This window comes from Oncorhynchus nerka, linkage group LG13 (assembly GCF_034236695.1).
Source record: "Oncorhynchus nerka isolate Pitt River linkage group LG13, Oner_Uvic_2.0, whole genome shotgun sequence".
Classification (NCBI taxonomy): Eukaryota; Metazoa; Chordata; class Actinopteri; order Salmoniformes; family Salmonidae; genus Oncorhynchus; species Oncorhynchus nerka.
In genome coordinates, this window is record NC_088408.1 from 984,536 (window position 1) to 1,009,535 (window position 25,000).

Consider the following 25,000-nt stretch of genomic DNA (forward strand, 5'->3'; position numbering starts at 1 on the left):
CAATAGGACCATGGGTGCAATACTGGTGCAATAGGACCATGGGTTCAATAGGACCATGGGTTCAATAGGACCATGGGTTCAATAGGACCATGGGTGCAATAGGACCATGGGTTCAATACTGGTGCAATAGGACCATGGGTGCAATACTGGTGCAATAGGACCATGGGTGCAATAGGACCATGGGTTCAATAGGACCATGGGTGCAATACTGGTTCAATAGGACCATGGGTGCAATACTGGTTCAATAGGACCATGGGTGCAATAGGACCATGGGTGCAATACTGGTTCAATAGGACCATGGGTTCAATAGGACCATGGGTGCAATAGGACCATGGGTGCAATACTGGTTCAATAGGACCATGGGTTCAATAGGACCATGGGTTCAATAGGACCATGGGTGCAATAGGACCATGGGTGCAATAGGACCATGGGTTCAATAGGACCATGGGTGCAATAGGACCATGGGTGCAATACTGGTTCAATAGGACCATGGGTTCAATAGGACCATGGGTGCAATACTGGTGCAATAGGACCATGGGTTCAATAGGACCACGGGTTCAACAGGACCATGGGTTCAATAGGACCATGGGTTCAACAGGACCATGGGTGCAATAGGACCATGGGTTCAATAGGACCACGGGTTCAACAGGACCATGGGTGAAGCATGGAGGGACTCCTGACAGGTGGAGACCAGGTCCCTTTCTGAACTTCATCCAGTGTAAATACGTTGAAGGTGATTCCTCTAGCTCTCCTTAGCTTACAGCAGGTTTCTGACTTGGTGTCCTACTCTGCTGATCCACTCTACCCTTCAGTAAATGTCTAATTTAGTTCCTTATACATGGTTTGCCTTACTAGAGGACATGATCTGAATCACGCACCACAGCCTCAATTGCCATGTCCATCCTAGGCCACCATCTTCATCCTCAAAGTTCCAGGATGCATATCACACATCATGGAAGGTCCCCCTCCCTAGCCAGTCCTTCTCCCTCTCAGACTGTACTATAGACACCATACTGCCCAGGCCTTCTCCCTCTCAGACTGTACTATAGACACCATACTGCCCAGGCCTTCTCCCTCTCAGACTGTACTATAGACACCATACTGCCCAGGCCTTCTCCCTCTCAGACTGTACTATAGACACCATACTGCCCAGGCCTTCTCCCTCTCAGACTGTACTATAGACACCATACTGCCCAGGCCTTCTCCCTCTCAGACTGTACTATAGACACCATACTGCCCAGGCCTTCTCCCTCTCAGACTGTACTATAGACACCATACTGCCCAGGCCTTCTCCCTCTCAGACTGTACTATAGACACCATACTGCCCAGGCCTTCTCCCTCTCAGACTCTACTATAGACACCATAATGCCCAGGCCTTCTCCCTCTCAGACTGTACTATAGACACCATACATTACATTTACATTTACATTTAAGTCATTTAGCAGACGCTCTTATCCAGAGCGACTTACAAATTGGTGCATTCACCTTATGACATCCAGTGGAACAGTAGTGCATCTAAATCTTTTAAGGGGGGTGAGAGGGATTACTTTATCCTATCCTAGGTATTCCTTAAAGAGGTGGGGTTTCAGGTGTCTCCGGAAGGTGGTGATTGACTCCGCTGTCCTGGCGTCGTGAGGGAGTTTGTTCCACCATTGGGGGGCCAGAGCAGCGAACAGTTTTGACTGGGCTGAGCGGGAACTGTACTTCCTCAGTGGTAGGGAGGCGAGCAGGCCAGAGGTGGATGAACGCAGTGCCATTGTTTGGGTGTAGGGCCTGATCAGAGCCTGGAGGTACTGAGGTGCCGTTCCCCTCACAGCTCCGTAGGCAAGCACCATGGTCTTGTAGCGGATGCGAGCTTCAACTGGAAGCCAGTGGAGAGAGCGGAGGAGCGGGGTGACGCGAGAGAACTTGGGAAGGTTGAACACCAGACGGGCTGCGGCGTTCTGGATGAGTTGTAGGGGTTTAATGGCACAGGCAGGGAGCCCAGCCAACAGCGAGTTGCAGTAATCCAGACGGGAGATGACAAGTGCCTGGATTAGGACCTGTGTGAGGCAGGGTCGTACTCTGCGGATGTTGTAGAGCATGAACCTACAGGAACGGGCCACAGCCTTGATGTTAGTTGAGAACGACAGGGTGTTGTCCAGGATCACGCCAAGGTTCTTAGCGCTCTGGGAGGAGGACACAGTGGAGTTGTCAACCGTGATGGCGAGATCATGGAACGGGCAGTCCTTCCCCGGGAGGAAGAGCAGCTCCGTCTTGCCGAGGTTCAGCTTGAGGTGGTGATCCGTCATCCACACTGATATGTCTGCCAGACATGCAGAGATGCGATTCGCCACCTGGTCATCAGACCAAGGGTCAAAATAACCTTCAACAATAACAATGAGCATAGAGTACATGTGCAGGTTGATTGGTCTGTCAGACACTGTCCCTCATCTTATGGCAGGCAGCAATGTAGTGGTCTGCCAACCCACAGCTCTCTGCATCCTCCCCCAACAGGACGGGTAGCCTATCCTCATCAGAGAGGTCTTTGAAACTTTGAATAAGGGTTTAAAATTGGGAAAATGACACTCTCTAATTGTGTTATATATTTGACATTTTGTCAGGAAATGCAGCTCCGTCTCAGGTTCTGCTGTGGTGCAGTGGTTGCACAGCCTTTCCTCTACAGGGAGCCAGGTTCTGCTGTGGTCCAGTGGTTGCACAGCCTTTCCTCTACAAGGAGCCAGGTTCTGCTGTTGTACAGCCTTTCCTCTACAGGGAGCCAGGTTCTGCTGTGGTGCTGTGGTTACACAGCCTTTCCTCTACAGGGAGCCAGGTTCTGCTGTGGTGCAGTGGTTACACAGCCTTTCCTCTACAGGGAGCCAGGTTCTGCTGTGGTGCAGTGGTTACACAGCCTTTCCTCTACAGGGAGCCAGGTTCTGCTGTGGTGCTGTGGTTACACAGCCTTTCCTCTACAGGGAGCCAGGTTCTGCTGTGGTGCAGTGGTTACACAGCCTTTCCTCTACAGGGAGCCAGGTTCTGCTGTGGTGCAGTGGTTACACAGCCTTTCCTCTACAGGGAGCCAGGTTCTGCTGTGGTGCAGTGGTTACACAGCCTTTCCTCTACAGGGAGCCAGGTTCTGCTGTGGTGCAGTGGTTGCACAGCCTTTCCTCTACAGGGAGCCAGGTTCTGCTGTGGTGCAGTGGTTACACAGCCTTTCCTCTACAGGGAGACAGGTTCTGCTGTGGTGCAGTGGTTGTACAGCCTTTCCTCTACAGGGAGCCAGGTTCTGCTGTGGTTGAACAGCCTTTCCTCTACAGGGAGCCAGGTTCTGCTGTTGTGCAGTGGTTGCACAGCCTTTCCTCTACAGGGAGCCAGGTTCTGCTGTGGTCCAGTGGTTGCACATCCTTTCCTCTACAGGGAGACAGGTTCTGCTGTGGTGCAGTGGTTGTACAGCCTTTCCTCTACAGGGAGCCAGGTTCTGCTTTGGTTGAACAGCCTTTCCTCTACAGGGAGACAGGTTCTGCTGTGGTGCAGTGGTTGTACAGCCTTTCCTCTACAGGGAGCCAGGTTCTGCTGTGGTGCAGTGGTTACACAGCCTTTCCTCTACAGGGAGCCAGGTTCTGCTGTTGTACAGTGGTTACACAGCCTTTCCTCTACAGGGAGCCAGGTTCTGCTGTTGTACAGTGGTTGCACAGCCTTTCCTCTACAGGGAGCCAGGTTCTGCTGTGGTGCAGTAGTTACACAGCCTTTCCTCTACAGGGAGCCAGGTTCTGCTGTTGTGCAGTGGTTGCACAGCCTTTCCTCTACAGGGAGCCAGGTTCTGCTGTGGTCCAGTGGTTACACAGCCTTTCCTCTACAGGGAGCCAGGTTCTGCTGTGGTGCAGTGGTTGCACAGCCTTTCCTCTACAGGGAGCCAGGTTCTGCTGTGGTCCAGTGGTTACACAGCCTTTCCTCTACAGGGAGCCAGGCTTTCCTGTGTCTACCCTTCTCAATGGCAAGGCTGTGCTCACTGAGCCTGTACTTTGTCAAGGTTTTTCTAAGGTTTTGATCAGTAACCATGGCCATATAGTTAGCCAGTGTACTGTCAGTTTAGGGCTAGATAGCACTGCATTTTGCTTTGTGCTTGTGCTTGTGTTTCCCAATAAGCAATACAGTTTTGTTTTGACTATGTTGTAATTTGGTTTATCCTGATTGATTGGATGTTCTGGTCCTGAAGCTTCAGTGTGTTAGTAGAGCAGGTTTGTGAACTCAGCCCCAGGACCAGCTGGATGAGGGGACTGAGGCTTCAGTGCGTTAGTAGAACAGGTTTGTGAACTCAGCCCCAGGACCAGCTGGATGAGGGGACTGAGGCTTCAGTGTGTTAGTAGAACAGGTTTGTGAACTCAGGACCAGCTGGGTGAGGGGACTGAGGCCTCAGTGTGTTAGTAGAACAGGTTAGTGAACTCAGCCCCAGGACCAACTGGATGAGGGGACTCTTTTCTTTGCTCAGCTCTTGGCATTGCAGGGCTTGGTAATGATATGAGAGGGGGTCACTGTATTTTAGATGTTTCCAAAACTTAATTGTCTCTGTTTATAACTGGAGTCTGTCTCTTTGTCTCTCTGTCTCTGTTTATAACTGGAGTCTGTCTCTTTGTCTCTGTTTATAACTGGAGTCTGTCTCTCTGTCTCTGTTTATAACTGGAGTCTGTCTCTATGTCTCTGTGTATAACTGGAGTCTGTCTCTCTGTCTCTCTGTCTCTGTTTATAACTGGAGTCTGTCTCTCTGTCTCTCTGTCTCTGTTTATAACTGGAGTCTGTCTCTCTGTCTCTCTGTCTCTGTATATAACTGGAGTCTGTCTCTCTGTCTCTCTGTCTCTGTGTATAACTGGAGTCTGTCTCTCTGTCTCTGTTTATAACTGGAGTCTGTCTCTCTGTCTCTCTGTCTCTGTTTATAACTGGAGTCTGTCTCTCTGTCTCTGTTTATAACTGGAGTCTGTCTCTCTGTCTCTCTGTCTCTGTATATAACTGGAGTCTGTCTCTCTGTCTCTCTGTCTCTCTGTCTCTGTTTATAACTGGAGTCTGTCTCTCTGTCTCTCTGTCTCTGTTTATAACTGGAGTCTGTCTCTTTGTCTCTTTGTCTCTGTTTATAACTGGAGTCTGTCTCTTTGTCTCTCTGTCTCTGTTTATAACTGGAGTCTGTCTCTCTGTCTCTCTGTCTCTGTTTATAACTGGAGTCTGTCTCTCTGTCTCTGTATATAACTGGAGTCTGTCTCTCTGTCTCTCTGTCTCTGTTTATAACTGGAGTCTGTCTCTCTGTCTCTGTTTATAACTGGAGTCTGTCTCTCTGTCTCTCTGTCTCTGTTTATAACTGGAGTCTGTCTCTCTGTCTCTCTGTCTCTGTTTATAACTGGAGTCTGTCTCTCTGTCTCTCTGTCTCTGTATATAACTGGAGTCTGTCTCTCTGTCTCTCTGTCTCTGTTTATAACTGGAGTCTGTCTCTCTGTCTCTCTGTCTCTGTTTATAACTGGAGTCTGTCTCTCTGTCTCTGTTTATAACTGGAGTCTGTCTCTCTGTCTCTCTGTCTCTGTTTATAACTGGAGTCTGTCTCTCTGTCTCTCTGTCTCTGTGTATAACTGGAGTCTGTCTCTCTGTCTCTCTGTCTCTGTTTATAACTGGAGTCTGTCTCTCTGTCTCTCTGTCTCTGTTTATAACTGGAGTCTGTCTCTTTGTCTCTGTTTATAACTGGAGTCTGTCTCTCTGTCTCTCTGTCTCTGTTTATAACTGGAGTCTGTCTCTCTGTCTCTCTGTCTCTCTGTCTCTCTGTCTCTGTTTATAACTGGAGTCTGTCTCTCTGTCTCTGTTTATAACTGGAGTCTGTCTCTCTGTCTCTCTGTCTCTGTTTATAACTGGAGTCTGTCTCTCTGTCTCTGTATATAACTGGAGTCTGTCTCTCTGTCTCTCTCTCTCGTGTTACGTTGTTTCATTAAACATGGATCGAAATCTACACGCTGCAGTTTGGTCCGACTCTCCTTCACCATTGGAAAACCGTGACAGAATCACCCACCACCAACGGACCAAGCAGCGTGTCAACAGGCAGGAGCAGCCCAAAGAGGAGATAAGGAATAAGGATTTCTGGACATGGGAGGAAATCCTCGACGGGAGAGGACCCTGGGCTAAACCAGGGGAGTGTAGCCACCCAAAGGTGCAGCAGGAGAAGAGGCAACAGGAGCAGCCCAAAAAGGAGCACAGTATGGAATATACTTCTTGGGAGGAGAAAGACCGGTGGGCGGTCGACCCAGGGAATGTGCCGGAGCCCGCCTGGGATTCGATGGAGCAGTGCGCGGAAGGTTATCGGAGAATGGAGTTGGCGAAGCAAACTCGGCGGCGCGGACGGAAGCCGGAGAATCAACCCCAAAAATGTCTTGGGGGGGGGCTCAGGGAGAGAGTGGCAGGGTCAGGAGTCAGACCTGAGCCAACTCTCCCTGTTTATCGTGAGGAGCCAAGGAGGAGACCAAAACCAGAGCCGGTGTTGGAGGTGAGCAAAACAGAGACTGTGAAGGAGTTAATGGGGAAATTGGAGGAGAGAGAAATGAGGGAGTTGCTGTGTTGGTGCTTTTTGAATGGAATTCGACCGACGGAACGTGACGGGGATTTGATGGCACCTGGGTTAGCGCTCCATACTCGTCCTGAGGTGCGTGTTAGTCGGCTGGTGAAGTTGGTGCCAGCCTCACGCACCAGGCCTCCTGTGCACATCCCTAGCCTTGCACGTCCTGTGCCAACACTGCTCTCAAGATCTCCAGTACGCCTTCACGGTCTAGCCCATCCTGTGCCACCTCCACACTCTAGTCCTCCGGTAGCAGCTCCTCGCACCAGGCTTCCTGTGCGTGTCCTCGATCCAGTACCAACAGTTCCAGCACCACGCACCAGGCCTTCAGTGCGCCTCGCCTGTTTAGCGCTGCCGGAGTCTCCCGCCTGTTTAGCGCAGCCAGAGCCTGTCTCCTCTCCTGCGCTGCCGGAGCCTCCCGCCTGTTTAGCGCAGCCAGAGCCTGTCTCCTCTCCTGCGCTGCCGGAGTCTCCCGCCTGTTTAGCGCTGTCAGAGCCTTTCTCCTCTCCTGCGCTGCCGGAGTCTCCAGTCTGCCCAGCGCCGCCAGTGCTCCCAGTCTGCCCAGCGCCGCCAGTCTGCCCAGCGCCGCCAGTGCTCCCAGCGCCGCCAGCGCCGCCAGTCTGCCCAGCGCCGCCAGTCTGCCCAGCGCAGCCAGTCTGCCCAGCGCCACCAGTCTGCCCAGCGCCGCCAGTCTGCCCAGTCTGCCCAGCGCCGCCAGTCTGCCCAGCGCCGCCAGTCTGCCCAGCGTCGCCAGTCTGCCCAGCGTCGCCAGTCTGTCAGGATCAGTTAGATCCACCAGTCAGCCAGGATCCACCAGTCTGCCAGGATCCGCCAGAAGTGCCAGTCAGCCAGGATCCGCCAGAAGTGCCAGTCGGCCAGGATCTGCCAGTAGCACCAGTCAGCCAGGATCCGCCAGTCAGCCAGGATCCGCCAGTCAGCCAGGATCTTCCGGATCCGCCAGTCAGCCAGGATCTTCCAGATCTGCCAGTCAGCCAGGATCTTCCAGATCTGCCAGTCAACCAGACTCTTCCAGATCTGCCAGTCAACCAGACTCTTCCAGATCTGCCAGATCTGCCAGTCGGCCACGATCTGCCAGTCGGCCAGGATCTGCCAGTCAGCCAGGATCCGCAAGTCGGCCAGGATCTGCCAGTCAGCCAGGATCCGCCAGTCGGCCAGGATCTGCCAGTCAGCCAGGATCTGCCAGTCAGCCAGGATCTGCTGAGACCACCAGCCAGCCAGGATCTGGTAGATCTATCTACCTGCCTGAGCTTCCTCTCACTCCTGAGCTTCCTCTCACTCCTGAGCTTCCTCTCACTCCTGAGCTTCCTCTCACTCCCGAGCTTCCCTTCAGTCCCGAGCTGCCTCAGTCCCGAGCTGTCCTTCAGTCCCGATCTGCTCCTCAGTCCAGTGGGGTTCTGGGTGAGGACTACTAGGCCATGGTCGGCGGGGAGGGTGGACTATCCAGGGACGCGAGAAAAAGGGACTAAAACATTGACTGAGTGGGGTCCACGTCCCGCGCCGGAGCCGCCACCATGGACAGACGCCCACCCGGACCCTCCCTATTGTTTTGAGGTGCGTTCGGGAGTCCGCACCTTAGGGGGGGGGTTCTGTCACGCCCTGGTCTAAGTATTTTGTGTTTTTCTTCATGTATTGGGTCAGGCCAGGGTGTGGCATGGAGTTTTTGTATTGTGGTGTGTTTTGTCTGGGGGTTTTGGTGTGTATGTTAGTGGGATTGTAGCTTAGTAGGGTGTTCTAGGAAAGTCTATGGCTGTCTGGAGTGGTTCTCAATCAGAAGCAGGTGGTTATCGTTGTCTCTGATTGGGAACCATATTTAGGCAGCCATATTCTTTGGTTGTATTGTGGGTGATTGTCCTTAGTGTCCTGATGTCCTTATTCTGTGTTAGTTTGCACCAGTTCAGTTTCGGTTTTCATTACGTTTATTGTTTTGTTGAGTTTGTGTTTTGATTCGTGTTACGTTGTTTTATTAAACATGGATCGAAATCTACACGCTGCAGTTTGGTCCGACTCTCCTTCACCAATAGAAAACCGTGACACTCTGTTTATAACTGGAGTCTGTCTCTCTGTCTCTCTATCTCTGTATATAACTGGAGTCTGTCTCTCTGTCTCTGTTTATAACTGGAGTCTGTCTCTCTGTCTCTCTATCTCTGTATATAACTGGAGTCTGTCTCTCTGTCTCTGTTTATAACTGGAGTCTGTCTCTCTGTCTCTCTGTCTCTGTTTATAACTGGAGTCTGTCTCTCTGTCTCTCTGTCTCTGTATATAACTGGAGTCTGTCTCTCTGTCTCTCTGTCTCTGTGTATAACTGGAGTCTGTCTCTCTGTCTCTCTGTCTCTGTTTATAACTGGAGTCTGTCTCTCTGTCTCTGTTTATAACTGGAGTCTGTCTCTCTGTCTCTCTGTCTCTGTGTATAACTGGAGTCTGTCTCTCTGTCTCTCTGTCTCTGTTTATAACTGGAGTCTGTCTCTCTGTCTCTCTGTCTCTGTGTATAACTGGAGTCTGTCTCTCTGTCTCTGTTTATAACTGGAGTCTGTCTCTCTGTCTCTGTTTATAACTGGAGTCTGTCTCTCTGTCTCTCTGTCTCTGTTTATAACTGGAGTCTGTCTCTCTGTCTCTCTGTCTCTCTGTCTCTCTGTCTCTGTTTGTAACTGGAGTCTGTCTCTCTGTCTCTCTGTCTCTGTTTATAACTGGAGTCTGTCTCTCTGTCTCTCTGTCTCTGTTTATAACTGGAGTCTGTCTCTCTGTCTCTGTTTATAACTGGAGTCTGTCTCTCTGTCTCTCTGTCTCTCTGTCTCTCTGTCTCTGTTTATAACTGGAGTCTGTCTCTCTGTCTCTGTTTATAACTGGAGTCTGTCTCTCTGTCTCTGTTTATAACTGAGTCTGTCTCTCTGTCTCTCTGTCTCTGTTTATAACTGGAGTCTGTCTCTCTGTCTCTCTGTCTCTCTGTCTCTCTGTCTCTGTTTATAACTGAGTCTGTCTCTCTGTCTCTGTTTATAACTGAGTCTGTCTCTCTGTCTCTGTTTATAACTGGAGTCTGTCTCTCTGTCTCTCTGTCTCTGTTTATAACTGGAGTCTGTCTCTCTGTCTCTCTGTCTCTCTGTCTCTCTGTCTCTGTTTGTAACTGGAGTCTGTCTCTCTGTCTCTCTGTCTCTGTTTATAACTGGAGTCTGTCTCTCTGTCCCTTTGTCTCTGTTTATAACTGGAGTCTGTCTCTCTGTCTCTGTATATAACTGGAGTCTGTCTCTCTGTCTCTCTGTCTCTGTGTATAACTGGAGTCTGTCTCTCTGTCTCTCTGTCTCTGTTTATAACTGGAGTCTGTCTCTCTGTCTCTGTTTATAACTGGAGTCTGTCTCTCTGTCTCTCTGTCTCTGTGTATAACTGGAGTCTGTCTCTCTGTCTCTCTGTCTCTGTTTATAACTGGAGTCTGTCTCTCTGTCTCTCTGTCTCTGTGTATAACTGGAGTCTGTCTCTCTGTCTCTGTTTATAACTGGAGTCTGTCTCTCTGTCTCTGTTTATAACTGGAGTCTGTCTCTCTGTCTCTCTGTCTCTGTTTATAACTGGAGTCTGTCTCTCTGTCTCTCTGTCTCTCTGTCTCTGTTTGTAACTGGAGTCTGTCTCTCTGTCTCTCTGTCTCTGTTTATAACTGGAGTCTGTCTCTCTGTCTCTCTGTCTCTGTTTATAACTGGAGTCTGTCTCTCTGTCTCTGTTTATAACTGGAGTCTGTCTCTCTGTCTCTCTGTCTCTCTGTCTCTCTGTCTCTGTTTATAACTGGAGTCTGTCTCTCTGTCTCTGTTTATAACTGGAGTCTGTCTCTCTGTCTCTGTTTATAACTGGAGTCTGTCTCTCTGTCTCTCTGTCTCTGTTTATAACTGGAGTCTGTCTCTCTGTCTCTCTGTCTCTCTGTCTCTGTTTGTAACTGGAGTCTGTCTCTCTGTCTCTCTGTCTCTGTTTATAACTGGAGTCTGTCTCTCTGTCTCTTTGTCTCTGTTTATAACTGGAGTCTGTCTCTCTTTCTCTGTTTATAACTGGAGTCTGTCTCTCTGTCTCTCTGTCTCTGTTTATAACTGGAGTCTGTCTCTTTGTCTCTCTGTCTCTGTTTATAACTGGAGTCTGTCTCTCTGTCTCTGTTTATAACTGGAGTCTGTCTCTCTGTCTCTGTTTATAACTGGAGTCTGTCTCTCTGTCTCTCTGTCTCTGTTTATAACTGGAGTCTGTCTCTCTGTCTCTGTTTATAACTGGAGTCTGTCTCTCTGTCTCTCTGTCTCTGTTTATAACTGGAGCCTGTCTCTCTGTCACTCTGTCTCTCTGTCTCTCTGTCTCTCTGTCTCTCTGTCTCTGTTTATAACTGGAGTCTGTCTCTCTGTCTCTCTGTCTCTGTTTATAACTGGAGTCTGTCTCTCTGTCTCTCAGTCTCTGTTTATAACTGGAGTCTGTCTCTCTGTCTCTGTGTATAACTGGAGTCTGTCTCTCTGTCTCTGTGTATAACTGGAGTCTGTCTCTCTGTCTGTCTGTCTCTGTGTATAACTGGAGTCTGTCTCTCTGTCACTGTTTATAACTGGAGTCTGTCTCTCTGTCTCTGTGTATAACTGGAGTCTGTCTCTCTGTCTCTGTGTCACTGTTTATAACTGGAGTCTGTCTCTCTGTCTCTGTGTATAACTGGAGTCTGTCTCTCTGTCTCTGTGTATAACTGGAGTCTGTCTCTCTGTCTGTCTGTCTCTGTGTATAACTGGAGTCTGTCTCTCTGTCTCTCTGTCACTGTTTATAACTGGAGTCTGTCTCTCTGTCTCTGTGTATAACTGGAGTCTGTCTCTCTGTCTCTGTGTATAACTGGAGTCTGTCTCTCTGTCTGTCTGTCTCTGTGTATAACTGGAGTCTGTCTCTCTGTCACTGTTTATAACTGAGTCTGTCTCTCTGTCTCTGTGTATAACTGGAGTCTGTCTCTCTGTCTCTCTGTCTCTGTGTATAACTGAGTCTGTCTCTCTGTCTCTCTGTCTCTGTTTATAACTGGAGTCTGTCTCTCTGTCTCTGTTTATAACTGGAGTCTGTCTCTCTGTCTCTCTGTCTCTGTGTATAACTGGAGTCTGTCTCTCTGTCTCTCTGTCTCTGTTTATAACTGGAGTCTGTCTCTCTGTCTCTCTGTCTCTGTGTATAACTGGAGTCTGTCTCTCTGTCTCTGTTTATAACTGGAGTCTGTCTCTCTGTCTCTGTTTATAACTGGAGTCTGTCTCTCTGTCTCTCTGTCTCTGTTTATAACTGGAGTCTGTCTCTCTGTCTCTCTGTCTCTCTGTCTCTCTGTCTCTGTTTGTAACTGGAGTCTGTCTCTCTGTCTCTCTGTCTCTGTTTATAACTGGAGTCTGTCTCTCTGTCTCTCTGTCTCTGTTTATAACTGGAGTCTGTCTCTCTGTCTCTGTTTATAACTGGAGTCTGTCTCTCTGTCTCTCTGTCTCTCTGTCTCTCTGTCTCTGTTTATAACTGGAGTCTGTCTCTCTGTCTCTGTTTATAACTGGAGTCTGTCTCTCTGTCTCTCTGTCTCTGTATATAACTGGAGTCTGTCTCTCTGTCTCTCTGTCTCTGTGTATAACTGGAGTCTGTCTCTCTGTCTCTCTGTCTCTGTTTATAACTGGAGTCTGTCTCTCTGTCTCTGTTTATAACTGGAGTCTGTCTCTCTGTCTCTCTGTCTCTGTGTATAACTGGAGTCTGTCTCTCTGTCTCTGTGTCACTGTTTATAACTGGAGTCTGTCTCTCTGTCTCTGTGTATAACTGGAGTCTGTCTCTCTGTCTCTGTGTATAACTGGAGTCTGTCTCTCTGTCTGTCTGTCTCTGTGTATAACTGGAGTCTGTCTCTCTGTCTCTCTGTCACTGTTTATAACTGGAGTCTGTCTCTCTGTCTCTGTGTATAACTGGAGTCTGTCTCTCTGTCTCTGTGTATAACTGGAGTCTGTCTCTCTGTCTGTCTGTCTCTGTGTATAACTGGAGTCTGTCTCTCTGTCACTGTTTATAACTGGAGTCTGTCTCTCTGTCTCTGTGTATAACTGGAGTCTGTCTCTCTGTCTCTCTGTCTCTGTGTATAACTGGAGTCTGTCTCTCTGTCTCTCTGTCTCTGTTTATAACTGGAGTCTGTCTCTCTGTCTCTGTTTATAACTGGAGTCTGTCTCTCTGTCTCTCTGTCTCTGTGTATAACTGGAGTCTGTCTCTCTGTCTCTCTGTCTCTGTTTATAACTGGAGTCTGTCTCTCTGTCTCTCTGTCTCTGTGTATAACTGGAGTCTGTCTCTCTGTCTCTGTTTATAACTGGAGTCTGTCTCTCTGTCTCTGTTTATAACTGGAGTCTGTCTCTCTGTCTCTCTGTCTCTGTTTATAACTGGAGTCTGTCTCTCTGTCTCTCTGTCTCTCTGTCTCTCTGTCTCTGTTTGTAACTGGAGTCTGTCTCTCTGTCTCTCTGTCTCTGTTTATAACTGGAGTCTGTCTCTCTGTCTCTCTGTCTCTGTTTATAACTGGAGTCTGTCTCTCTGTCTCTGTTTATAACTGGAGTCTGTCTCTCTGTCTCTCTGTCTCTCTGTCTCTCTGTCTCTGTTTATAACTGGAGTCTGTCTCTCTGTCTCTGTTTATAACTGGAGTCTGTCTCTCTGTCTCTCTGTCTCTGTATATAACTGGAGTCTGTCTCTCTGTCTCTCTGTCTCTGTGTATAACTGGAGTCTGTCTCTCTGTCTCTCTGTCTCTGTTTATAACTGGAGTCTGTCTCTCTGTCTCTGTTTATAACTGGAGTCTGTCTCTCTGTCTCTCTGTCTCTGTGTATAACTGGAGTCTGTCTCTCTGTCTCTCTGTCTCTGTTTATAACTGGAGTCTGTCTCTCTGTCTCTCTGTCTCTGTGTATAACTGGAGTCTGTCTCTCTGTCTCTGTTTATAACTGGAGTCTGTCTCTCTGTCTCTGTTTATAACTGGAGTCTGTCTCTCTGTCTCTCTGTCTCTGTTTATAACTGAGTCTGTCTCTCTGTCTCTCTGTCTCTCTGTCTCTCTGTCTCTGTTTGTAACTGGAGTCTGTCTCTCTGTCTCTCTGTCTCTGTTTATAACTGGAGTCTGTCTCTCTGTCTCTCTGTCTCTGTTTATAACTGAGTCTGTCTCTCTGTCTCTGTTTATAACTGGAGTCTGTCTCTCTGTCTCTCTGTCTCTCTGTCTCTCTGTCTCTGTTTATAACTGGAGTCTGTCTCTCTGTCTCTGTTTATAACTGGAGTCTGTCTCTCTGTCTCTGTTTATAACTGGAGTCTGTCTCTCTGTCTCTCTGTCTCTGTTTATAACTGGAGTCTGTCTCTCTGTCTCTCTGTCTCTCTGTCTCTCTGTCTCTGTTTGTAACTGGAGTCTGTCTCTCTGTCTCTCTGTCTCTGTTTATAACTGGAGTCTGTCTCTCTGTCTCTTTGTCTCTGTTTATAACTGGAGTCTGTCTCTCTGTCTCTGTATATAACTGGAGTCTGTCTCTCTGTCTCTCTGTCTCTGTGTATAACTGGAGTCTGTCTCTCTGTCTGTCTGTCTCTGTGTATAACTGGAGTCTGTCTCTCTGTCACTGTTTATAACTGGAGTCTGTCTCTCTGTCTCTGTGTATAACTGGAGTCTGTCTCTCTGTCTCTCTGTCTCTGTGTATAACTGGAGTCTGTCTCTCTGTCTCTCTGTCTCTGTTTATAACTGGAGTCTGTCTCTCTGTCTCTGTTTATAACTGGAGTCTGTCTCTCTGTCTCTCTGTCTCTGTGTATAACTGGAGTCTGTCTCTCTGTCTCTCTGTCTCTGTTTATAACTGGAGTCTGTCTCTCTGTCTCTCTGTCTCTGTGTATAACTGGAGTCTGTCTCTCTGTCTCTGTTTATAACTGGAGTCTGTCTCTCTGTCTCTGTTTATAACTGGAGTCTGTCTCTCTGTCTCTCTGTCTCTGTTTATAACTGGAGTCTGTCTCTCTGTCTCTCTGTCTCTCTGTCTCTCTGTCTCTGTTTGTAACTGAGTCTGTCTCTCTGTCTCTCTGTCTCTGTTTATAACTGGAGTCTGTCTCTCTGTCTCTCTGTCTCTGTTTATAACTGGAGTCTGTCTCTCTGTCTCTGTTTATAACTGAGTCTGTCTCTCTGTCTCTCTGTCTCTCTGTCTCTCTGTCTCTGTTTATAACTGGAGTCTGTCTCTCTGTCTCTGTTTATAACTGGAGTCTGTCTCTCTGTCTCTCTGTCTCTGTATATAACTGGAGTCTGTCTCTCTGTCTCTCTGTCTCTGTGTATAACTGGAGTCTGTCTCTCTGTCTCTCTGTCTCTGTTTATAACTGGAGTCTGTCTCTCTGTCTCTGTTTATAACTGGAGTCTGTCTCTCTGTCTCTCTGTCTCTGTGTATAACTGGAGTCTGTCTCTCTGTCTCTCTGTCTCTGTTTATAACTGGAGTCTGTCTCTCTGTCTCTCTGTCTCTGTGTATAACTGGAGTCTGTCTCTCTGTCTCTGTTTATAACTGGAGTCTGTCTCTCTGTCTCTGTTTATAACTGGAGTCTGTCTCTCTGTCTCTCTGTCTCTGTTTATAACTGGAGTCTGTCTCTCTGTCTCTCTGTCTCTCTGTCTCTCTGTCTCTGTTTGTAACTGGAGTCTGTCTCTCTGTCTCTCTGTCTCTGTTTATAACTGGAGTCTGTCTCTCTGTCTCTCTGTCTCTGTTTATAACTGGAGTCTGTCTCTCTGTCTCTGTTTATAACTGGAGTCTGTCTCTCTGTCTCTCTGTCTCTCTGTCTCTCTGTCTCTGTTTATAACTGGAGTCTGTCTCTCTGTCTCTGTTTATAACTGGAGTCTGTCTCTCTGTCTCTGTTTATAACTGGAGTCTGTCTCTCTGTCTCTCTGTCTCTGTTTATAACTGGAGTCTGTCTCTCTGTCTCTCTGTCTCTCTGTCTCTCTGTCTCTGTTTGTAACTGGAGTCTGTCTCTCTGTCTCTCTGTCTCTGTTTATAACTGGAGTCTGTCTCTCTGTCTCTTTGTCTCTGTTTATAACTGGAGTCTGTCTCTCTGTCTCTGTATATAACTGGAGTCTGTCTCTCTGTCTCTCTGTCTCTGTGTATAACTGGAGTCTGTCTCTCTGTCTCTCTGTCTCTGTTTATAACTGAGTCTGTCTCTCTGTCTCTGTTTATAACTGGAGTCTGTCTCTCTGTCTCTCTGTCTCTGTGTATAACTGGAGTCTGTCTCTCTGTCTCTCTGTCTCTGTTTATAACTGAGTCTGTCTCTCTGTCTCTCTGTCTCTGTGTATAACTGGAGTCTGTCTCTCTGTCTCTGTTTATAACTGGAGTCTGTCTCTCTGTCTCTGTTTATAACTGGAGTCTGTCTCTCTGTCTCTCTGTCTCTGTTTATAACTGGAGTCTGTCTCTCTGTCTCTCTGTCTCTCTGTCTCTCTGTCTCTGTTTGTAACTGGAGTCTGTCTCTCTGTCTCTCTGTCTCTGTTTATAACTGGAGTCTGTCTCTCTGTCTCTCTGTCTCTGTTTATAACTGAGTCTGTCTCTCTGTCTCTGTTTATAACTGGAGTCTGTCTCTCTGTCTCTCTGTCTCTCTGTCTCTCTGTCTCTGTTTATAACTGGAGTCTGTCTCTCTGTCTCTGTTTATAGCTGGAGTCTGTCTCTCTGTCTCTGTTTATAACTGGAGTCTGTCTCTCTGTCTCTCTGTCTCTGTTTATAACTGAGTCTGTCTCTCTGTCTCTCTGTCTCTCTGTCTCTCTGTCTCTGTTTGTAACTGGAGTCTGTCTCTCTGTCTCTCTGTCTCTGTTTATAACTGGAGTCTGTCTCTCTGTCTCTTTGTCTCTGTTTATAACTGGAGTCTGTCTCTCTTTCTCTGTTTATAACTGGAGTCTGTCTCTCTGTCTCTCTGTCTCTGTTTATAACTGGAGTCTGTCTCTTTGTCTCTCTGTCTCTGTGTATAACTGGAGTCTGTCTCTCTGTCTGTCTGTCTCTGTGTATAACTGGAGTCTGTCTCTCTGTCACTGTTTATAACTGGAGTCTGTCTCTCTGTCTCTGTGTATAACTGGAGTCTGTCTCTCTGTCTCTCTGTCTCTGTGTATAACTGGAGTCTGTCTCTCTGTCTCTCTGTCTCTGTTTATAACTGGAGTCTGTCTCTCTGTCTCTGTTTATAACTGGAGTCTGTCTCTCTGTCTCTCTGTCTCTGTGTATAACTGGAGTCTGTCTCTCTGTCTCTCTGTCTCTGTTTATAACTGGAGTCTGTCTCTCTGTCTCTCTGTCTCTGTGTATAACTGGAGTCTGTCTCTCTGTCTCTGTTTATAACTGAGTCTGTCTCTCTGTCTCTGTTTATAACTGGAGTCTGTCTCTCTGTCTCTCTGTCTCTGTTTATAACTGGAGTCTGTCTCTCTGTCTCTCTGTCTCTCTGTCTCTCTGTCTCTGTTTGTAACTGGAGTCTGTCTCTCTGTCTCTCTGTCTCTGTTTATAACTGGAGTCTGTCTCTCTGTCTCTCTGTCTCTGTTTATAACTGGAGTCTGTCTCTCTGTCTCTGTTTATAACTGGAGTCTGTCTCTCTGTCTCTCTGTCTCTCTGTCTCTCTGTCTCTGTTTATAACTGGAGTCTGTCTCTCTGTCTCTGTTTATAACTGGAGTCTGTCTCTCTGTCTCTGTTTATAACTGGAGTCTGTCTCTCTGTCTCTCTGTCTCTGTTTATAACTGGAGTCTGTCTCTCTGTCTCTCTGTCTCTCTGTCTCTCTGTCTCTGTTTGTAACTGGAGTCTGTCTCTCTGTCTCTCTGTCTCTGTTTATAACTGGAGTCTGTCTCTCTGTCTCTTTGTCTCTGTTTATAACTGGAGTCTGTCTCTCTTTCTCTGTTTATAACTGAGTCTGTCTCTCTGTCTCTCTGTCTCTGTTTATAACTGGAGTCTGTCTCTTTGTCTCTCTGTCTCTGTTTATAACTGGAGTATGTCTCTCTGTCTCTGTTTATAACTGGAGTCTGTCTCTCTGTCTCTGTTTATAACTGGAGTCTGTCTCTCTGTCTCTCTGTCTCTGTTTATAACTGGAGTCTGTCTCTCTGTCTCTGTTTATAACTGGAGTCTGTCTCTCTGTCTCTCTGTCTCTGTTTATAACTGGAGCCTGTCTCTCTGTCACTCTGTCTCTCTGTCTCTCTGTCTCTCTGTCTCTCTGTCTCTGTTTATAACTGGAGTCTGTCTCTCTGTCTCTCTGTCTCTGTTTATAACTGGAGTCTGTCTCTCTGTCACTGTTTATAACTGGAGTCTGTCTCTCTGTCTCTGTGTATAACTGGAGTCTGTCTCTCTGTCTCTGTGTATAACTGAGTCTGTCTCTCTGTCTCTCTGTCTCTGTGTATAACTGAGTCTGTCTCTCTGTCTCTCTGTCTCTGTGTATAACTGGAGTCTGTCTCTCTGTCACTGTTTATAACTGGAGTCTGTCTCTCTGTCTCTGTGTATAACTGGAGTCTGTCACTCTGTCTCTCTGTCTCTCTGTCTCTGTTTATAACTGGAGTCTGTCTCTCTGTCTCTATTTATAACTGGAGTCTGTCTCTCTTTCTCTCTGTCTCTGTTTATAACTGGAGTCTGTCTCTCTGTCTCTCTGTCTCTCTGTCTCTGTTTATAACTGGAGTCTGTCTCTCTGTCTCTGTTTATAACTGGAGTCTGTCTCTCTGTCTCTGTTTATAACTGGAGTCTGTCTCTTTGTCTCTCTGTCTCTGTTTATAACTGGAGTCTGTCTCTCTGTCTCTCTGTCTCTCTGTCTCTCTGTCTCTGTTTATAACTGGAGTCTGTCTCTCTGTCTCTCTGTCTCTCTGTCTCTGTTTATAACTGGAGTCTGTCTCTCTGTCTCTCTGTCTCTCTGTCTCTGTTTATAACTGGAGTCTGTCTCTCTGTCTCTGTTTATAACTGGAGTCTGTCTCTCTGTCTCTGTTTATAACTGGAGTCTGTCTCTTTGTCTCTCTGTCTCTGTTTATAACTGGAGTCTGTCTCTCTGTCTCTCTGTCTCTGTTTATAACTGGAGTCTGTCTCTCTGTCTCTGTTTATAACTGGTGTCTGTCTCTCTGTCTCTCTGTCTCTGTATATAACTGGAGTCTGTCTCTCTGTCTCTGTTTATAACTGGAGTCTGTCTCTCTGTCTCTGTTTATAACTGGAGTCTGTCTCTCTGTCTCTGTGTATAACTGGAGTCTGTCTCTCTGTATAACTGGAGTCTGTCTCTCTGTCTCTCTGTCTCTGTTTATAACTGGAGTCTGTCTCTCTGTCTCTCTGTCTCTGTGTATAACTGGAGTCTGTCTCTCTGTCTCTCTGTCTCTGTTTATAACTGGAGTCTGTCTCTCTGTCTCTGTTTATAACTGGAGTCTGTCTCTCTGTCTCTCTGTCTCTGTGTATAACTGGAGTCTGTCTCTCTGTCTCTCTGTCTCTGTTTATAACTGGAGTCTGTCTCTCTGTCTCTCTGTCTCTGTGTATAACTGGAGTCTGTCTCTCTGTCTCTGTTTATAACTGAGTCTGTCTCTCTGTCTCTGTTTATAACTGGAGTCTGTCTCTCTGTCTCTCTGTCTCTGTTTATAACTGGAGTCTGTCTCTCTGTCTCTCTGTCTCTCTGTCTCTCTGTCTCTGTTTGTAACTGGAGTCTGTCTCTCTGTCTCTCTGTCTCTGTTTATAACTGAGTCTGTCTCTCTGTCTCTCTGTCTCTGTTTATAACTGGAGTCTGTCTCTCTGTCTCTGTTTATAACTGGAGTCTGTCTCTCTGTCTCTCTGTCTCTCTGTCTCTCTGTCTCTGTTTATAACTGAGTCTGTCTCTCTGTCTCTGTTTATAACTGGAGTCTGTCTCTCTGTCTCTGTTTATAACTGGAGTCTGTCTCTCTGTCTCTCTGTCTCTGTTTATAACTGGAGTCTGTCTCTCTGTCTCTCTGTCTCTCTGTCTCTCTGTCTCTGTTTGTAACTGGAGTCTGTCTCTCTGTCTCTCTGTCTCTGTTTATAACTGGAGTCTGTCTCTCTGTCTCTTTGTCTCTGTTTATAACTGGAGTCTGTCTCTCTTTCTCTGTTTATAACTGGAGTCTGTCTCTCTGTCTCTCTGTCTCTGTTTATAACTGGAGTCTGTCTCTTTGTCTCTCTGTCTCTGTTTATAACTGGAGTATGTCTCTCTGTCTCTGTTTATAACTGGAGTCTGTCTCTCTGTCTCTGTTTATAACTGGAGTCTGTCTCTCTGTCTCTCTGTCTCTGTTTATAACTGGAGTCTGTCTCTCTGTCTCTGTTTATAACTGGAGTCTGTCTCTCTGTCTCTCTGTCTCTGTTTATAACTGAGCCTGTCTCTCTGTCACTCTGTCTCTCTGTCTCTCTGTCTCTCTGTCTCTGTTTATAACTGGAGTCTGTCTCTCTGTCTCTCTGTCTCTGTTTATAACTGGAGTCTGTCTCTCTGTCACTGTTTATAACTGGAGTCTGTCTCTCTGTCTCTGTGTATAACTGGAGTCTGTCTCTCTGTCTCTGTGTATAACTGGAGTCTGTCTCTCTGTCTCTCTGTCTCTGTGTATAACTGGAGTCTGTCTCTCTGTCTCTCTGTCTCTGTGTATAACTGGAGTCTGTCTCTCTGTCACTGTTTATAACTGGAGTCTGTCTCTCTGTCTCTGTGTATAACTGGAGTCTGTCACTCTGTCTCTCTGTCTCTCTGTCTCTGTTTATAACTGAGTCTGTCTCTCTGTCTCTGTTTATAACTGAGTCTGTCTCTCTTTCTCTCTGTCTCTGTTTATAACTGGAGTCTGTCTCTCTGTCTCTCTGTCTCTCTGTCTCTGTTTATAACTGGAGTCTGTCTCTCTGTCTCTGTTTATAACTGGAGTCTGTCTCTCTGTCTCTGTTTATAACTGGAGTCTGTCTCTTTGTCTCTCTGTCTCTGTTTATAACTGGAGTCTGTCTCTCTGTCTCTCTGTCTCTCTGTCTCTCTGTCTCTGTTTATAACTGGAGTCTGTCTCTCTGTCTCTCTGTCTCTCTGTCTCTGTTTATAACTGAGTCTGTCTCTCTGTCTCTCTGTCTCTCTGTCTCTGTTTATAACTGGAGTCTGTCTCTCTGTCTCTGTTTATAACTGAGTCTGTCTCTCTGTCTCTGTTTATAACTGAGTCTGTCTCTTTGTCTCTCTGTCTCTGTTTATAACTGAGTCTGTCTCTCTGTCTCTCTGTCTCTGTTTATAACTGGAGTCTGTCTCTCTGTCTCTGTTTATAACTGGTGTCTGTCTCTCTGTCTCTCTGTCTCTGTATATAACTGGAGTCTGTCTCTCTGTCTCTGTTTATAACTGAAGTCTGTCTCTCTGTCTCTGTTTATAACTGGAGTCTGTCTCTCTGTCTCTGTGTATAACTGGAGTCTGTCTCTCTGTATAACTGGAGTCTGTCTCTCTGTCTCTCTGTCTCTGTTTATAACTGGAGTCTGTCTCTCTGTCTCTCTATCTCTGTTTATAACTGGAGTCTGTCTCTCTGTCTCTCTGTCTCTCTGTCTCTGTTTATAACTGGAGTCTGTCTCTCTGTCTCTCTGTCTCTGTTTATAACTGGAGTCTGTCTCTCTGTCTCTCTATCTCTGTTTATAACTGGAGTCTGTCTCTCTGTCTCTGTTTATAACTGGAGTCTGTCTCTCTGTCTCTCTGTCTCTGTTTATAACTGGAGTCTGTCTCTCTGTCTCTCTGTCTCTGTTTATAACTGGAGTCTGTCTCTCTGTCTCTGTTTATAACTGGAGTCTGTCTCTCTGTCTCTCTGTCTCTGTTTATAACTGGAGTCTGTCTCTCTGTCTCTCTGTCTCTCTGTCTCTCTGTCTCTCTGTCTCTGTTTATAACTGGAGTCTGTCTCTCTGTCTCTCTGTCTCTGTTTATAACTGGAGTCTGTCTCTCTGTCTCTGTTTATAACTGGAGTCTGTCTCTCTGTCTCTCTGTCTCTCTGTCTCTCTGTCTCTGTTTATAACTGGAGTCTGTCTCTCTGTCTCTGTTTATAACTGGAGTCTGTCTCTCTGTCTCTGTTTATAACTGGAGTCTGTCTCTCTGTCTCTCTGTCTCTGTTTATAACTGGAGTCTGTCTCTCTGTCTCTCTGTCTCTCTGTCTCTGTTTGTAACTGGAGTCTGTCTCTCTGTCTCTCTGTCTCTGTTTATAACTGGAGTCTGTCTCTCTGTCTCTTTGTCTCTGTTTATAACTGGAGTCTGTCTCTCTTTCTCTGTTTATAACTGGAGTCTGTCTCTCTGTCTCTCTGTCTCTGTTTATAACTGGAGTCTGTCTCTTTGTCTCTCTGTCTCTGTTTATAACTGGAGTATGTCTCTCTGTCTCTGTTTATAACTGGAGTCTGTCTCTCTGTCTCTGTTTATAACTGGAGTCTGTCTCTCTGTCTCTCTGTCTCTGTTTATAACTGGAGTCTGTCTCTCTGTCTCTGTTTATAACTGGAGTCTGTCTCTCTGTCTCTCTGTCTCTGTTTATAACTGGAGCCTGTCTCTCTGTCACTCTGTCTCTCTGTCTCTCTGTCTCTCTGTCTCTGTTTATAACTGGAGTCTGTCTCTCTGTCTCTCTGTCTCTGTTTATAACTGGAGTCTGTCTCTCTGTCACTGTTTATAACTGGAGTCTGTCTCTCTGTCTCTGTGTATAACTGGAGTCTGTCTCTCTGTCTCTGTGTATAACTGGAGTCTGTCTCTCTGTCTCTCTGTCTCTGTGTATAACTGGAGTCTGTCTCTCTGTCTCTCTGTCTCTGTGTATAACTGGAGTCTGTCTCTCTGTCACTGTTTATAACTGGAGTCTGTCTCTCTGTCTCTGTGTATAACTGGAGTCTGTCACTCTGTCTCTCTGTCTCTCTGTCTCTGTTTATAACTGGAGTCTGTCTCTCTGTCTCTGTTTATAACTGGAGTCTGTCTCTCTTTCTCTCTGTCTCTGTTTATAACTGGAGTCTGTCTCTCTGTCTCTCTGTCTCTCTGTCTCTGTTTATAACTGGAGTCTGTCTCTCTGTCTCTGTTTATAACTGGAGTCTGTCTCTCTGTCTCTGTTTATAACTGGAGTCTGTCTCTCTGTCTCTCTGTCTCTGTTTATAACTGGAGCCTGTCTCTCTGTCACTCTGTCTCTCTGTCTCTCTGTCTCTCTGTCTCTGTTTATAACTGGAGTCTGTCTCTCTGTCTCTCTGTCTCTGTTTATAACTGGAGTCTGTCTCTCTGTCACTGTTTATAACTGGAGTCTGTCTCTCTGTCTCTGTGTATAACTGGAGTCTGTCTCTCTGTCTCTGTGTATAACTGGAGTCTGTCTCTCTGTCTCTCTGTCTCTGTGTATAACTGGAGTCTGTCTCTCTGTCTCTCTGTCTCTGTGTATAACTGGAGTCTGTCTCTCTGTCACTGTTTATAACTGGAGTCTGTCTCTCTGTCTCTGTGTATAACTGGAGTCTGTCACTCTGTCTCTCTGTCTCTCTGTCTCTGTTTATAACTGGAGTCTGTCTCTCTGTCTCTGTTTATAACTGGAGTCTGTCTCTCTTTCTCTCTGTCTCTGTTTATAACTGGAGTCTGTCTCTCTGTCTCTCTGTCTCTCTGTCTCTGTTTATAACTGGAGTCTGTCTCTCTGTCTCTGTTTATAACTGGAGTCTGTCTCTCTGTCTCTGTTTATAACTGGAGTCTGTCTCTTTGTCTCTCTGTCTCTGTTTATAACTGGAGTCTGTCTCTCTGTCTCTCTGTCTCTCTGTCTCTCTGTCTCTGTTTATAACTGGAGTCTGTCTCTCTGTCTCTCTGTCTCTCTGTCTCTGTTTATAACTGGAGTCTGTCTCTCTGTCTCTCTGTCTCTCTGTCTCTGTTTATAACTGGAGTCTGTCTCTCTGTCTCTGTTTATAACTGGAGTCTGTCTCTCTGTCTCTGTTTATAACTGGAGTCTGTCTCTTTGTCTCTCTGTCTCTGTTTATAACTGGAGTCTGTCTCTCTGTCTCTCTGTCTCTGTTTATAACTGGAGTCTGTCTCTCTGTCTCTGTTTATAACTGGTGTCTGTCTCTCTGTCTCTCTGTCTCTGTATATAACTGGAGTCTGTCTCTCTGTCTCTGTTTATAACTGGAGTCTGTCTCTCTGTCTCTGTTTATAACTGGAGTCTGTCTCTCTGTCTCTGTGTATAACTGGAGTCTGTCTCTCTGTATAACTGGAGTCTGTCTCTCTGTCTCTCTGTCTCTGTTTATAACTGGAGTCTGTCTCTCTGTCTCTCTATCTCTGTTTATAACTGGAGTCTGTCTCTCTGTCTCTCTGTCTCTCTGTCTCTGTTTATAACTGGAGTCTGTCTCTCTGTCTCTCTGTCTCTGTTTATAACTGGAGTCTGTCTCTCTGTCTCTCTATCTCTGTTTATAACTGGAGTCTGTCTCTCTGTCTCTGTTTATAACTGGAGTCTGTCTCTCTGTCTCTCTGTCTCTGTTTATAACTGGAGTCTGTCTCTCTGTCTCTCTGTCTCTGTTTATAACTGGAGTCTGTCTCTCTGTCTCTGTTTATAACTGGAGTCTGTCTCTCTGTCTCTCTGTCTCTGTTTATAACTGGAGTCTGTCTCTCTGTCTCTCTGTCTCTGTTTATAACTGGAGTCTGTCTCTCTGTCTCTCTGTCTCTGTTTATAACTGGAGTCTGTCTCTCTGTCTCTCTGTCTCTGTATATAACTGGAGTCTGTCTCTCTGTCTCTCTATCTCTGTTTATAACTGAAGTCTGTCTCTCTGTCTCTCTGTCTCTCTGTCTCTGTGCATAACAGACTCCTGTCTCCAGAATTGTTCACACCAGACCTCTCCAGATGTTTCAGCATCTCATAGTGTCCCAGTCCATTTATTCATTTAATAAGATGCTTAGAAAAAACAACAACAATAACAACAACAGGTAGCTAATAAAATTGTCCCATTAGTCAGTGGAGTTCTCTATTTCTCTCTCTTTAACACAAACCAGCTCTCTCTCTCTCTCTCTCCCCATTGGTCTGTGAGATGTCTAATCAACCCTCATTGGCTGGTGATTCCACACCACACCCTCTCCACGGAGCAGCAGCCTGTTGCCATAGCAATCTTGGGGGTCAGGGTTTAGAAGCGTGTCTCAGGTCATGTGGGCGGTGACCTGTGAAGCCCCTCCCCCTGACGGGCTCACAGACAATCCCAGCGTCCGAGAGTCAAAAAGGAAGTTGGCCTGCTGGTCTCCATTGAGCGTGCACAGACTGTCCGTCAGGGTTCCACTGGGGGAGGAGCCAAGGAAAGGGTTCTGATTGGCCACAGCAGCACAAGAAACCGCCATCTTGTCTGGGTTGGCTGCGATGTTAGTGGGGGGGTTAGAGTAACCGTAGAGACCGTAGTGGGGGGAATGGAGGCAGATACTACCGTAGCCCTGGCGGGGTGGAGGATGCAGGTAGCCAATCTGAGAGGGGGGTGGGGACATGGAGCAGAAAACTTTGCGGTCATAAGCTGACGGTCTTCGCACCACAGGAAGGGGGAAGGGGGAAGCGGGGTTGACGTAGTGATGGAGGGGGTGTGTGTGTGTGTG

The 25,000-nt window shown here is 46.9% G+C and overlaps 2 protein-coding genes across 2 annotated transcripts in view; both read right to left on the reverse strand.

Annotated features, from left to right (window-relative positions):
- The window catches only part of LOC135574637 (uncharacterized), a 30,536-nt gene extending 6,011 nt beyond the window's left edge, over positions 1-24,525 (reverse strand). Inside the window, exon 1 of the mRNA XM_065026083.1 lies at positions 24,496-24,525. Coding sequence (XP_064882155.1) covers positions 24,496-24,525 — 30 coding nt within the window. The remainder of the gene's footprint in view (positions 1-24,495) is intronic.
- The window catches only part of LOC115115116 (T-box transcription factor TBX18-like), a 72,554-nt gene continuing 71,839 nt past the window's right edge, over positions 24,286-25,000 (reverse strand). Inside the window, exon 8 of the mRNA XM_065026116.1 lies at positions 24,286-25,000. This exon is cut by the window's right edge and continues 113 nt beyond it. Coding sequence (XP_064882188.1) covers positions 24,560-25,000 — 441 coding nt within the window. The 3' untranslated portion in view covers positions 24,286-24,559.